The 12,781-nt window shown below is 37.6% G+C and overlaps 1 protein-coding gene across 4 annotated transcripts in view; it reads right to left on the reverse strand.

The window, feature by feature from the left end:
• Positions 1–12,781, reverse strand: part of eps15.S (epidermal growth factor receptor pathway substrate 15 S homeolog) — a 64,387-nt gene that overhangs the window by 8,741 nt on the left and 42,865 nt on the right. For 3 of the 4 annotated variants that reach the window (XM_018260885.2, XM_018260886.2, XM_041561466.1), the window contains exons 13-17: positions 11,676–11,748; positions 10,198–10,359; positions 9,342–9,539; positions 6,494–6,685; positions 6,224–6,307 (exon numbers count right to left, since the gene is read on the reverse strand). In XM_018260885.2, the coding sequence (XP_018116374.1) occupies positions 6,224–6,307; positions 6,494–6,685; positions 9,342–9,539; positions 10,198–10,359; positions 11,676–11,748 (709 nt within the window). The remainder of the gene's footprint in view (positions 1–6,223; positions 6,308–6,493; positions 6,686–9,341; positions 9,540–10,197; positions 10,360–11,675; positions 11,749–12,781) is intronic. The other variant, XM_018260887.2, reaches the window with a different exon arrangement.

Consider the following 12,781-nt stretch of genomic DNA (forward strand, 5'->3'; position numbering starts at 1 on the left):
GATTACAGTAGAGAAGGGAGGGGAGGGGGAAGAGGAGCAAACTGAGCATGCTCTTGCCCAGGGCAAGTAGATTTAAGCTGAAGCAGGAAGTCTGATACAGAAGCCCATGTGTACACAATAGAAGGAAAGAAATGCAGTGTTTCTTTTGACAGGGGACTCAGAGCAGCATTACTTTGGGGGTTTACTGGTATATTTAGATGGACGTTTCTGATAAGGCTTACTTAGTTTTAACCTTTCCTTCTCCTTTAAGTATATTGTCAAAATGTAGACGCTCTAATATGCCACTATATCCAATAATAATTAGTTTAATGTACAACACTGCACCTCTCTGTCATAGTGCCACCAATATTTTAAGACTTCTAAGCCACAGGGGGTCTTTATCAATTATTGACATTTGATAGAGGTTCCCTGTGCCATGACACATTTTCAATTAATAAAGAAAACATTCATTTTAAAGCTTGCTTTACACTAATGAATATATCTAATAACATATATATATTAGTAGCATATTTAATTAATTAACAGTACAAAATAAGTTGGAATTTATTAAGATACAACCACAGTAATAGTATGATGGCACAGACGTATAATCCCCAGCAGAGCAGCACCTAAACACATCACCAATCACTGGAAACTGCTTTTTACAGCTTGTTTCCGCTATAGCCAAATACAGGTAGCAGTTATTCTCTGAATTAACGAAAAATAAAGTTGATAATACAGGTATGGGACCTGTTATCCAGAATGATCAGGACTTGGGGTTTTCTGGATAATGGATCTTTCCATAATTTGGATCTTCATAGCTTAAGTCTACTAGAAAATCATGTAAACAATAAACCGAACAGGCTGGTTTTAAATATTGATTGTTTTAGTTTAGATCATGTACAAGGTACAGGTTTTGTTTTTTATAAAGAATTTTTTTTTTTTTTTTTAAATTTGGATTATTTGATTATAATGGAGTCTATGGGAGGCAGCCTTTCCATATTTTGTAGCTTTCTGGATAACAGGTTTCCAGATAACAGATCTCATACCTGTACCTTTTGTGGCAAACTTATGCTGGCAATACACAAACCGGCTTGTACAGCAATCCAAGTTACAGGCCTCCTGGCTAAATAGTATATGTAATGTATTGGTTTATTGATGTAACTGTGGTGAGTGCTTATATCACCAAGATGAACAAGAAGCCCTATATGGCACAGTTCTTCAGCATATACACTGCTCACCGCATACAATTCAAAAAATCTGTAAATTATGTTTGACAGAAAGGTACCCATGTTTAGCTTAGACAACAATTACCTGGAATTTCTCCAAATTCAGGAGCTTAAAGAAATCTAATTACATACTCCACTCAATAAATAAATATATACAGTGGTGTGAAAAACTATTTGCCCCCTTCCTGATTTCTTATTCTTTTGCATGTTTGTCACACTTAAATGTTTCTGCTCATCAAAAACCGTTAACTATTAGTCAAAGATAACATAATTGAACACAAAATGCAGTTTTTAAATGAAGGTTTACGTTATTAAGGGAGAAAAAAAACTCCAAATCTACATGGGCCTGTGTGAAAAAGTGATTGCCCCCCTTGTTAAAAAATAACTTAACTGTGGTTTATCACACCTGAGTTCAATTTCTGTACTCACCCCCAGGCCTGATTACTGCCACACCTGTTTCAATCAAGAAATCACTTAAATAGGAGCTACCTGACACAGAGAAGTAGACCAAAAGCACCTCAAAAGCTAGACATCATGCCAAGATCCAAAGAAATTCAGGAACAAATGAGAACAAAAGTAATTGAGATCTATCAGTCTGGTAAAGGTTATAAAGCCATTTCTAAAGCTTTGGGACTCCAGCGAACCACAGTGAGAGCCATTATCCACAAATGGCAAAAACATGGAACAGTGGTGAACCTTCCCAGGAGTGGCCGGCCGACCACAATTACGCCAAGAGCGCAGAGACAACTCATCCGAGAGGCCACAAAAGACCCCAGGACAACATCTAAAGAACTGCAGGCCTCACTTGCCTCAATTAAGGTCAGTGTTCACGACTCCACCATAAGAAAGAGACTGGGCAAAAACGGCCTGCATGGCAGATTTCCAAGGCGCAAACCACTTTTAAGCAAAAAGAACATTAAGCTCGTCTCAATTTTGCTAAAAAACATCTCGATGATTGCCAAGACTTTTGGGAAAATACCTTGTGGACCGACGAGACAAATGTTGAACTTTTTGGAAGGTGCGCGTCCCGTTACATCTGGCGTAAAAGTAACACAGCATTTCAGAAAAAGAACATCATACCAACAGTAAAATATGGTGGTGGTAGTGTGATGGTCTGGGGTTGTTTTGCTGCTTCAGGACCTGGAAGACTTGCTGTGATAGATGGAACCATGAATTCTACTGTCTACCAAAAAATCCTGAATGAGAATGTCCGGCCATCTGTTCGTCAACTCAAGCTGAAGCGATCTTGGGTGCTGCAGCAGGACAATGACCCAAAACACACCAGCAAATCCACCTCTGAATGGCTGAAGAAAAACAAAATGAAGACTTTGGAGTGGCCTAGTCAAAGTCCTGACCTGAATCCTATTGAGATGTTGTGGCATGACCTTAAAAAGGCAGTTCATGCTAGAAATCCCTCAAATAAAGCTGAATTACAACAATTCTGCAAAGATGAGTGGGCCAAAATTCCTCCAGAGCGCTGTAAAAGACTCATTGCAAGTTATCGCAAACGCTTGATTGCAGTTATTGCTGCTAAGGGTGGCCCAACCAGTTTAGGTTCAGGGGGCAATTACTTTTTCACACAGGTTTGGATTTCTTTTCTCCCTAAATAATAAAAACCCTCATTTAAAAACTGCATTTTGTGTTTACTTGTGTTATCTTTGACTAATAGTTAAATGTGTTTGATGATCAGAAACATTTTGTGTGACAAACATGCAAAAGAATAAGAAATCAGGGAAGGGGGCAAATAGTTTTTCACACATGTGTGTGTGTGTGTATATATTCCTTCCAAAAAACCGCACAACGCAAAACTTAAAATACAAAAAAGTGGTTTATTCAACGTTTCAGCCTATAGACACGGGCCGTCTTCAGGAACAACGTTGTTCCTGAAGACGGCCCGAGTCTATGGGCTGAAACGTTGAATAAACCACTTTTTTTTGTATTTTAAGTATTGTGTTGTGCAGTTGTTCGGAAGGAGTATAGCTAATTGGTTAACCAGCACCCAGGCATTTATTTTGCTATAGCTCGCAGTACACCAGATGTGAGTGTGTGTGAGAGAGAGAGAGAGAGTGTGAGTGTGAGTGTGTGTGTAATAAATACACAGACACAGTGGTGCTTGAAAGTTTGTGAACCCTTTAACATTTTCTATATTTTCAAAGTCCTAAAAGTAAATGAAGAAAACTTCATAAAACAAATGAAACAAAAATTATTATATTTGGTCATGTGTTTAGTGAAAAAAAAGATCCAATAATATATCTGCACGTGGCAAAAGTAAGTGAATCTTTAGGATTATCATGTCATTTTTAGGTGAAATCAGAGCGTGGTGCTTTCAGTCAGTGGGATGACAATCAGGTGTGAGTGAGAGACCCTGTTTTATTTAAAAAATGGTGATCCAGCAAAGTCTGATCACGCATACAACACATCATGGGTCAAACAAAGGAGGTGTCTCAGGATCTCAGCAAAAGAGCTGTTGATGCCCATAAAGCTGAAAAAGTTTACAAGACTATCTCTAAAAAGTTTGGACTCCACCAATCAGCAGTGAGACAGATGGCCAAGTCAAAGTCCTGACCTTAATCCAATTGAAAGGTTGTAGAAAGACCTAAATCGAGCGGTTCATGTGAGGAAACCCACCAATATCCAAGAGCTGAAGCTGTTCTGTATGGAGGAACGGGCTAAAATTCCTCCAAATCGATTGGCAGGACTGATCAACAGTTACCGCAACATTTAGTTGCAGTTATTGCTGCAGAAGGGGTTCACACTGGTTCGGTGAATACAGATTAACTTACTTTTGTCACTCGCAGATATGTTACTGGATCATTTTTTTCAAAAAATACATGACTACATATAATTATTTTTGTTTATCTTGGTTTTCTTCGTCTACTTCTAGGACTTGAAAAGCAGATGATGTTTTAGGTCACATTTGTAGCAGCAGGTAGGGGTCAGGTAAATCAGTATCAAAGATGAGACTGAAAAATTTGCAGGCTCCTGCCTAGGTTTAATTTGAATGCACACAAAATAAACAAAGCACAAATTTGATGCTGAAGAAAACAATAAACCAGAGGCTCGCCAGTAGTTTTCATGAACACAAAAAAGTCCACGCTGCCGTCACAAGGCTTCCTTTGGAGTCCAGGTGTCACAGCCTGTCCAAGCTCAGTGAACCCTCATCACACTCAGGCTCCCACTAAATCAGAGATCCTCAACCATTTTTACTTGTGAGCTACACTCAGATGTAAATAAAAGAGTGTTGGGGAGTCACACAAGCATGAAAAAAATTCTTGGTGATGCCAAATAAAGGCTGTTATTGGCTATTTGGTAGCTCTATGTGGACTGGTAGCCTGCAGGAGGTTCTGCATGGAGTAAAACAATCTTTATGCTTCCAAAACTTGCCTCCAAGCCAGAAATTTTAACATGGGCACTTATTCTGAGGCAACTGGGAGCAAGATCAAAGGGAGTGGTGAGCAACATGTTGCTTTCGAGTCACTGGCTGGGATTAACTTTCACCTGCCAAAGTATTCTCCAACCATACTCCAGGGTCATAGTCAGTCTTTATATATATATCGCTCAACCAGGATTACTTCAGCGCACAGCCCAGTAGTATATGCAGCAGTGCTTCTTTCCTCATAGACATTACCGCAAGTCTACGACATAAATCCAAGTAGAATAGTGAGGAGAGCGACCCAGGGCAGAAGATCTGCAACAATGTGATTTATTAGCTGCTACAAACACACAACATGTTTCGGGCCTCAAACGCCCTTTTTGTAGCAGCTAATAAATCACATTGTTGCAGATCTTCTGCCCTGGGTCGCTCTCCTCACTATTCTACTTGGATATATATATATATATATATATATATATATATATATATATATATATATATATATATATATATATATATATATATATATATATATATATATATATATATATATATTTATTTATATTATCTGCCATAATACATGAAATTCCCACTAGGACAACCAAAATGATATATATAGTATATATAGAAATTATTTAGTTTAATATTTTTGTTTGGATTAAATCGCTTTGTTTCTGTTGAGTGTTGTTTCTATAGTCAGAGTCTCCTTAAAGTGGTATGGGGTTATACCATTTATATACAATGCTGTGCTAAATCAAACAGACGTCATTTGCCAAAAGACGTTTTAAATAGAAAATGCAATACAGAAATGTATCTAATACAATTAGAGCTTTGGCACATCAGGCATTTACACTTTGTCCAGATGCACAAGCAATCATAAAATCAGCGGTTCATTTCCATTGACAACAACTTCTCAGGAACCAGGACTGCACACATAATTTCCAAATGCAAAGAAATGAAATAGTTCAGTAGCTATTTCATCAAGCACAGTAAGAACATATGCTTCAAAAAGCACTGATGTCTATGTCACAAGTACAAGTAAAAAATGACTCATCTATGTCATGATTAAGTACTAAGGTCTTTTACTGAAAATAGCAGCATTTTTCATTATTTACTGGAAAGCTTAGTAACCAATTGAGATTACTTTTTTTTTACTATTTTCCAGTTATTTCATTAACAAAAACATCCACTTTAATGTAGGACCTAAATTCAAAGCCCCTCAACACCCTCTCTATGCTCCCCAAATTTTACATTGTAAGTCTAAAAGTCAGCCTATGGAAAAATTGTTGAAGATGTATATAGTACGCTTTTCTGACAGTTGCTGATTGATACATCAATGCTTTCATATATCTATAATTTTATAAGGAAAGAGGGGACAATGATCCAATGTTATGCTGAAAAGGGAGGCTTGAACCTCAAAAACTTGAAAACCAGGGTAATTTTTAAATGGAAAAAGGCAATCTCATTGTTTAATAAGGTCTGTTAATTTCAAATGCCTTCTCTCTGTACACTTTGTATGTGTTAGAATTTCACACAGTACAAACAACTCAGTCACGATTGGATTATCTGGATTAGCAGACCATTTTAAGGGTAACACTAAACAGAATTGATATCTGTTTACCATATGAACACACAGACATACCTTTTCAGCAACCAGTGTATTTACAATATCTTTTTCTTCACCTTCACTCCCAGAAGTCTGATTTATATCAGGACTGCTTCTAACCTGAATTACATAAATTGGAGATATCAATTACTTTCAGATACAGCTTACATCCAAGAATTTATGCAAACAAATAAATATAATGTGCTCAACAAAAAAACATTTAAAACGCATTGCCTACTTTAAGATTCAATTACATTTGTAAAATAAATACTAAAATATGATTTGTACAAAAAATAAAACACTCACAGGAGAGTTATGGCTCTGGTGTTCTAGCTGGCCCGGGCTGTCACACCCTGTATTCTCATTCAGATTTGTAGGCTCGCTGCTGCTGTTACTTAGACTGGAGTGATCTCCAATACCATTTACTAAGTGATGGCACCAGTTAAGATGCTCAACGCTATTCTCTGAAGCTTTCAGTTCTTCCAGCTTTGCCTGAACCTTAAGAATACCAACAAAAATATTATTTAAAATATTATTCCTACTAATTTTACTTACTAACAGGCCAAGTTTTTTTTAAACATTCATAGAATCCATAGAATAACTTATAAAGTTATAAGTAAAATAATTATTTGTGCACGACTCCAACTCCTACATAGGTTAGCATCAAATCTGCCAATGCCAATTCAGCCTATATTTTTTTTTTTTTTAAAGGTTGATTTTTATTGCATTTTACAACAGAACAAAAATTAGAAGGAAAGAAAGTTAGGTAGAAAAGGAGGAAAGAAGAAAGGACAGGGGAGAAGAGAAGTGGCTGAAATCATCGGTCAGTCGAGGTGGCTGGCGACTCAAGCCATGTATTCCAAATATTCTCGAATTTTTTAGGACATCCACGTGCTAAGTAAGTGAGCTTGTACAGTTCCAATTGTGAATTAATCAGTCCAATCCATCTATTCAGAGTCGGTGGCGAAGGGCCCATCCAGTGAAGGGCAACAACTTTTTTTGCGTAAAAGAAAAGCAACCGCATCAGACACCTAGTGCTTACTCTAGGAACCACGGAGTCAAGAAGACCCAAAAGACAGGTAGCCGGGTTAAGTATCTGGGGAAGCTCCAGTTCGGTAGCCATAAAGTTCACAATTGCCCTCCAGTATCTAAGTATCACCGGGCAATCCCACAGTAGATGTATAAAAGTAGCAACAGGGGCACCACACCTTGGGCAACCAGGCGAGGCCAACCTTCCCATTGTAAATAGTTTCTGGGGAGTGAGGTATGTTTGATGTATAATCCTAAACTGTATAAGCCTATCTCTCACACTCACCAACGGCACATATAAATTGTCTATGATTTCTTCCCAATCATCTGGGTCAACACGAACCCCACTACTCTCCCACTTATATTTCACCCTGGGTCTGGGATCATATCTGTTAGAAATTAAGTGCTTATAGGTATTAGATAATAGCTTGACCTTAGTGGGCTGGGCTATCAATTGTTCTATCCCTGTACATTGTAGATGTAGGGGGGGGGTTGGGAACTGTGCTGAGCAAAGATGGCTAATCTGGTTGTATCGGAATTCAGACAGGTCAGGCAGAGAGAGAATCTGGCGCAATTGAGGGAGTGTGTGAAGAGTCCCATCTGTGTATACTTGTGATAGCCGCTTCAGACCAAATTTAGTCCACGTCCCCACTTCTGAGAAGGCAGCTAGGTGCGAATAGTTACTATTACCCCATAAAGGCGAGTCTGGAGACAGAGAGGTATCAGCTTTTGTGGTTTGCACAATTGCATCCCAGGCTCTCTTAGCGGCATCCATTACAGGCAATAAAGGGCCAAGATCCTTTCGGGTTCTATATAAAGCATTGTGCAAACTTTCCACAGAGGTAAGATACAGCGCCTCAATTATGGATGCCTGGTTATCAGCGTCAAACACTTTCCAACCAGCTGCATGCGAGGCCTGGGAGGCAAGATAGTATAGTTCATAATTGGGAGAGGTCAGTCCTAGATGAGCTCGTGGAGCATTGAGGGTGGCTCTGGACAGTGCGGGCGTTTTGTTTCCCCAAAATTCAGCCTATATTTACAGAGGAATGGAGCATGAAAGGAAAAAGGCCCACACCTGCCTGCTAGGATAGGGAGGTTGAGTGGCTTAAAGGGAAACACACCATATTTATAACAAGAGTTTCTCTTCCTTTATTAGGCAAAAAGTTAATCTTCTGTATGTTTGCATTAATACATTTTTAGCCTCTAATTAAGCATTTCCCAAAAAAATTCAAGCCTATAGCATAAGATATGTCTTCATTTTATTTTCAACTTATTGGAAAATTCTAGTACTAAAGTATATTTTACATTTAAACTGTATCCTGTAACTATACACCAACTCATGATATGCCTAAAGTTAGAGATACCACACTCCACTTGAGTGGAGAAAGTACTGTTACTATTAAAAGAGAACAATATGTACTGAAAGAATGCCGACAGATAATATAAAACTTCATAAGTCCCTTATCAAAGTATCCTATCACAACGATATACATATCGATCAATATTTTCCTTTATATTATGAGCCTTGAGCCACAGTTTTGTGAGAATATGGTTTCTCGCTGTTCTCCTGACTGAAACTGAAGGTTCTAACATTACTTTGCTTTAATTTGTTTAACCTTTTTTTCTGTTAGGAAAATGAAAGCCAGGGCAACTTTGTGGGGATCCTGCAGGTGCACTTGCAGCTTAGGCAACTTTAACTTTACAAATACTTACTGCTGCATTTCTGACCGATTGTCACCTAATCCAAGAGAATACAGGTGATTATAATTAAAGTCAGTGGAGAAAATTCCCACTCACGCCCTCCCACAAAGCATGTGATTGCAACAAAATGTATCTTCCCTTGTATCATTGACTTAGATGTCAATTAGGAAGCTGGGGGAAAAAACCTGTGTTGCATTATGGTCCCTTACAAGAAACAAGAACAATGAGTGGCCTACAGTCAAGGATGTCTTATAAAAAATAAAAATCTCTATAGCTGTAACAACGTCTAAGCTGTACAGAGAGAGACCATAAAGCTATGTCTGCATACATATTTCCCCTGTAGTAAGCACAGTTCTGCAAGGAAATGTACAATTATATTTGCCTTTTAATTGCAAAGTGGATGGATATTGTTAAACTGTCTTACAGAGCATATTTCCAACTGGGATTCCTGCAGCTCCTGCTCCAGAGGTGACAACCTCCGCTTCCCAGCTTCCAGATTCTCTTCTAACATAATGGTTTCCTCTTGGAGCCTGTTCAGCTCTGACTTCGCCTTGCTCAGCTCATCTTCATAACTGGAAATCTGTGTTTCCTGCGTAGCTATCTCCACCTTTAATGATGAGATCTACATAAACGTTCAGAGACACACACAGAATCTATCACAATATGTACAGGTTTATGGAAACAAGAGCAGATACTGTACTACGACTACTAATGATAAAATCCAAATAAAAAAAATCACAAATATGGAATTTGATGCTTAAGACACCAGACGTGGTATTTCTCCGCTACAGTGAAATTCTGCCCATGCTCCTTCAGATCCCAAGTAGAAACTATGGTGCATTATGACATAATTTACTATCAAAATAGATATCTTTTTCTAGTACTTTACATATATTGGCAGAAAAAATACACTGAATGCATGTCCCTAAAGTGTCTTCAATACAAATGAACTGCCTCCTGAGCTACTTACAGTTACATAACCACACATAATTTTCTACCAAAAAAATCAGTGTGGAAACAGTTTTCTTTCTATTTAGTAAAAAATATATTATTTTGTTTCTGTATGCTGATGCAATCTGTCTGTAACTATGGTTTCCCCCACAAAAAAATCCAATTATTGGGATGTTCAATTTGGCAAGATATACATTAGCTTCAAAGAAATGATAAAGGAATTTGATTATTCAGACTACAAACAAAATATGTTATTTACAAACATGCATTGTAGAAGTAGGCACTATAGCAATTTCCTGATGTAGATTGCAATATTTGCTGCCTCATACCATCTGAGTCTCCTCTGCATATTTTAGCTGCAGCTCCTGCAGTTCACTTTCCAATTTTGCTTTTTGTTCATCCAGCTCATCCAGAATCTGTTGCACTTCTTGCTTTTGAGACTTCAAATTCTGCAGATTAATTGTCTCTCGCTCCACCTCATCTTGAAGGTCCTGTAGAAAATATAGATCTTTTCTAAATTAATTTCACAATTAATGTAGACTATACACAGTCCAAGTTTAGTTGTTGACTTGGCCCCTCCAGACCAAGTAGGTAGTTTAGTGGACCATATATGGGGCAAAAATGGCAGCCTGCTTAACCCAAACCAGTTGGTTTAAAAATATTATTGGGTCTTAATAGGCCCACATAATGATCTGTTTGTTGCATGGAGGTTCATGTACAGACATACATGATTCTGCTCAACCTGCTCTCACTTTCTTCCATGCTGAGACATGAAATCCTCTTCTCTGGAGAGATTGTGTGCACTGCCCACCATGTTTACTCCACCTTATTGTTTCTGCAGGTTGCTCCAAACCCAGCCCCACTTGCTATTTCCCCACAGGAAGTAAGCACACCAGTAACCTGCTACTTTAAACCTCATTTTCTGAACTGGTTGGGGACACTATTTCTGCTCACTGTAAGCTTGTGGGCACATGGAGAGCAGTGCATATATTGTAGGGAAACTCGAGGGACCTCAAGTCCCAGAATCAATCACTTCATCAAGTAACAAGGTGAGAGAGGCCAAAGGCTGTTTGGAGATGCCATAAGGTATGAAGATAACAATAGATTGCAACCATTTCCTTTCTAGAACACGAAGGTTTAAGTATATTAGCTGTTACTTGATTATATTTTTTTATATACTAAATGACATTTTAATTATATTAAAGACTTAAGGGTAACAACATAAATGTCATGGGTATATAAAAATCTAAAATTTGCATTTCACAAAGTAATATTTTTGTTACACTGCACAGCAGTGTTTAAAACTGCTTGAAATTATGTTTATCAGTACAATGCTTTTTTTTCCCCCATTAACATGTAAATTATTCAAATAAAGTACCAAGTCTGCAACAGCTCACTGCTAGGCTGGTGACACAACTGAGGGAAAGGGTTAACAGCTTTATGTTCCCTACTTTTAACAAAACAGTTTGACATAAATATTCATGGCACCTGCACACTCATGCAGAGCAGCATATTTAACCATTAAAACTCTTAGCCAGTTTCCATGATTTACAGTAGAAGAAAATGTAATTATTTACAAAATAACAGTGATAAAGAATAAACATTATTAAGACTTTTATTCATTCTGTTTTGATGGTGTGATTTTTTTTAAATAAAGCATTAATTTCCCATTATTTTTCTATCAGCTGTATTATAAGCAGTTAAATTTATACTGTATCCTCTTTTCTCTGCCTCTTAGTGTCCTACAGGACACTGTGAATGGTATTATTCAAGCAGCCATTACAAATTTTGCACAGTTTGCTCTTACCTGAACCTCGCTTGTTCTGCATTTAACAGCATCCTCCTTCTCGCCCAGTTCCTTCTCCACACTTGTTTTTTCCCTAGAAGACCAACACACCATACACGAATATCTGAAGACATCAGTCACTGCAGGCATGCTTATCCATCCCCCTAAACCAGAGTCCCATTTTAAGTACATAATGGAGACCACCAAAATGCAAAGTACATAAACCCAGAGGGATTCAGGCCCAGGATACACTAAAACCAATGCCTCATTGTAGAAGAGCAGACAGCAAGAATAGGAAATGCTGGAGGAGGGGATAAAGGAATCAATGAAATAGAATGTCTTTAGTGATCTCACTGTTGCTAAGGAGAAATCAGCTATTGCAAACTACTGGGAATTTAGATGGGAGGGGTGGAAAAAGAAGCTGCCTGCTTGTACGTTTAACTGCAGAACCCTTATGAAAGGTTAAAACAATTTATCAAAATAACGAGTGATTTTCAGAAAGCCATATGCTTCTATCAACTCACGTTAGCAATCTATAATGGCTCAGTAAAATTAAATAACGCATAAAGCAAGAATATAATGGCAGGAATTGACCTTTTGATACCCAGTCAGGCATAAAAATCATACGCAAGAACTAAGAATTCCATTAATGTCAAGAACTAAGCATTCCATTAATGTCAAGAACTAAGCATTCCATTAATCTTTTGGTTTATATTGATTTACAACACACGCACAATATTTTACAGAGATTTAAATTATTTCAATACACACAAATGTATTTTGAGTGAAAGCATAAAGCTGACACGAACAAACAAGTACAGTTTGAGTCCTACCAAGAAATGATATAAAACGATAAAACACAGGCCCTATTTTAAAAGCATCTCATATTCTAACTTCTCATTCAAATAATGTTTCTATTTTGGTAGCCCTAAAATTAGGCTTTGCATTACTCCTTCAGTTTTGTAGTAAGCAATCATATTCATCTGCACGCTGCTATTTTCTGCTTCTGGGCTCATGTTGACAATGTAGTCTGCATAATCTTTTAACTAAAAACAAGACCAATATTTTCTTTATTTTTACTATAGGACCATTGTTTTATTTGTACCATTCCTACTTCTATCTATATC

This window comes from Xenopus laevis, chromosome 4S (genome assembly GCF_017654675.1).
Source record: "Xenopus laevis strain J_2021 chromosome 4S, Xenopus_laevis_v10.1, whole genome shotgun sequence".
Lineage (NCBI taxonomy): Eukaryota > Metazoa > Chordata > Amphibia > Anura > Pipidae > Xenopus > Xenopus laevis.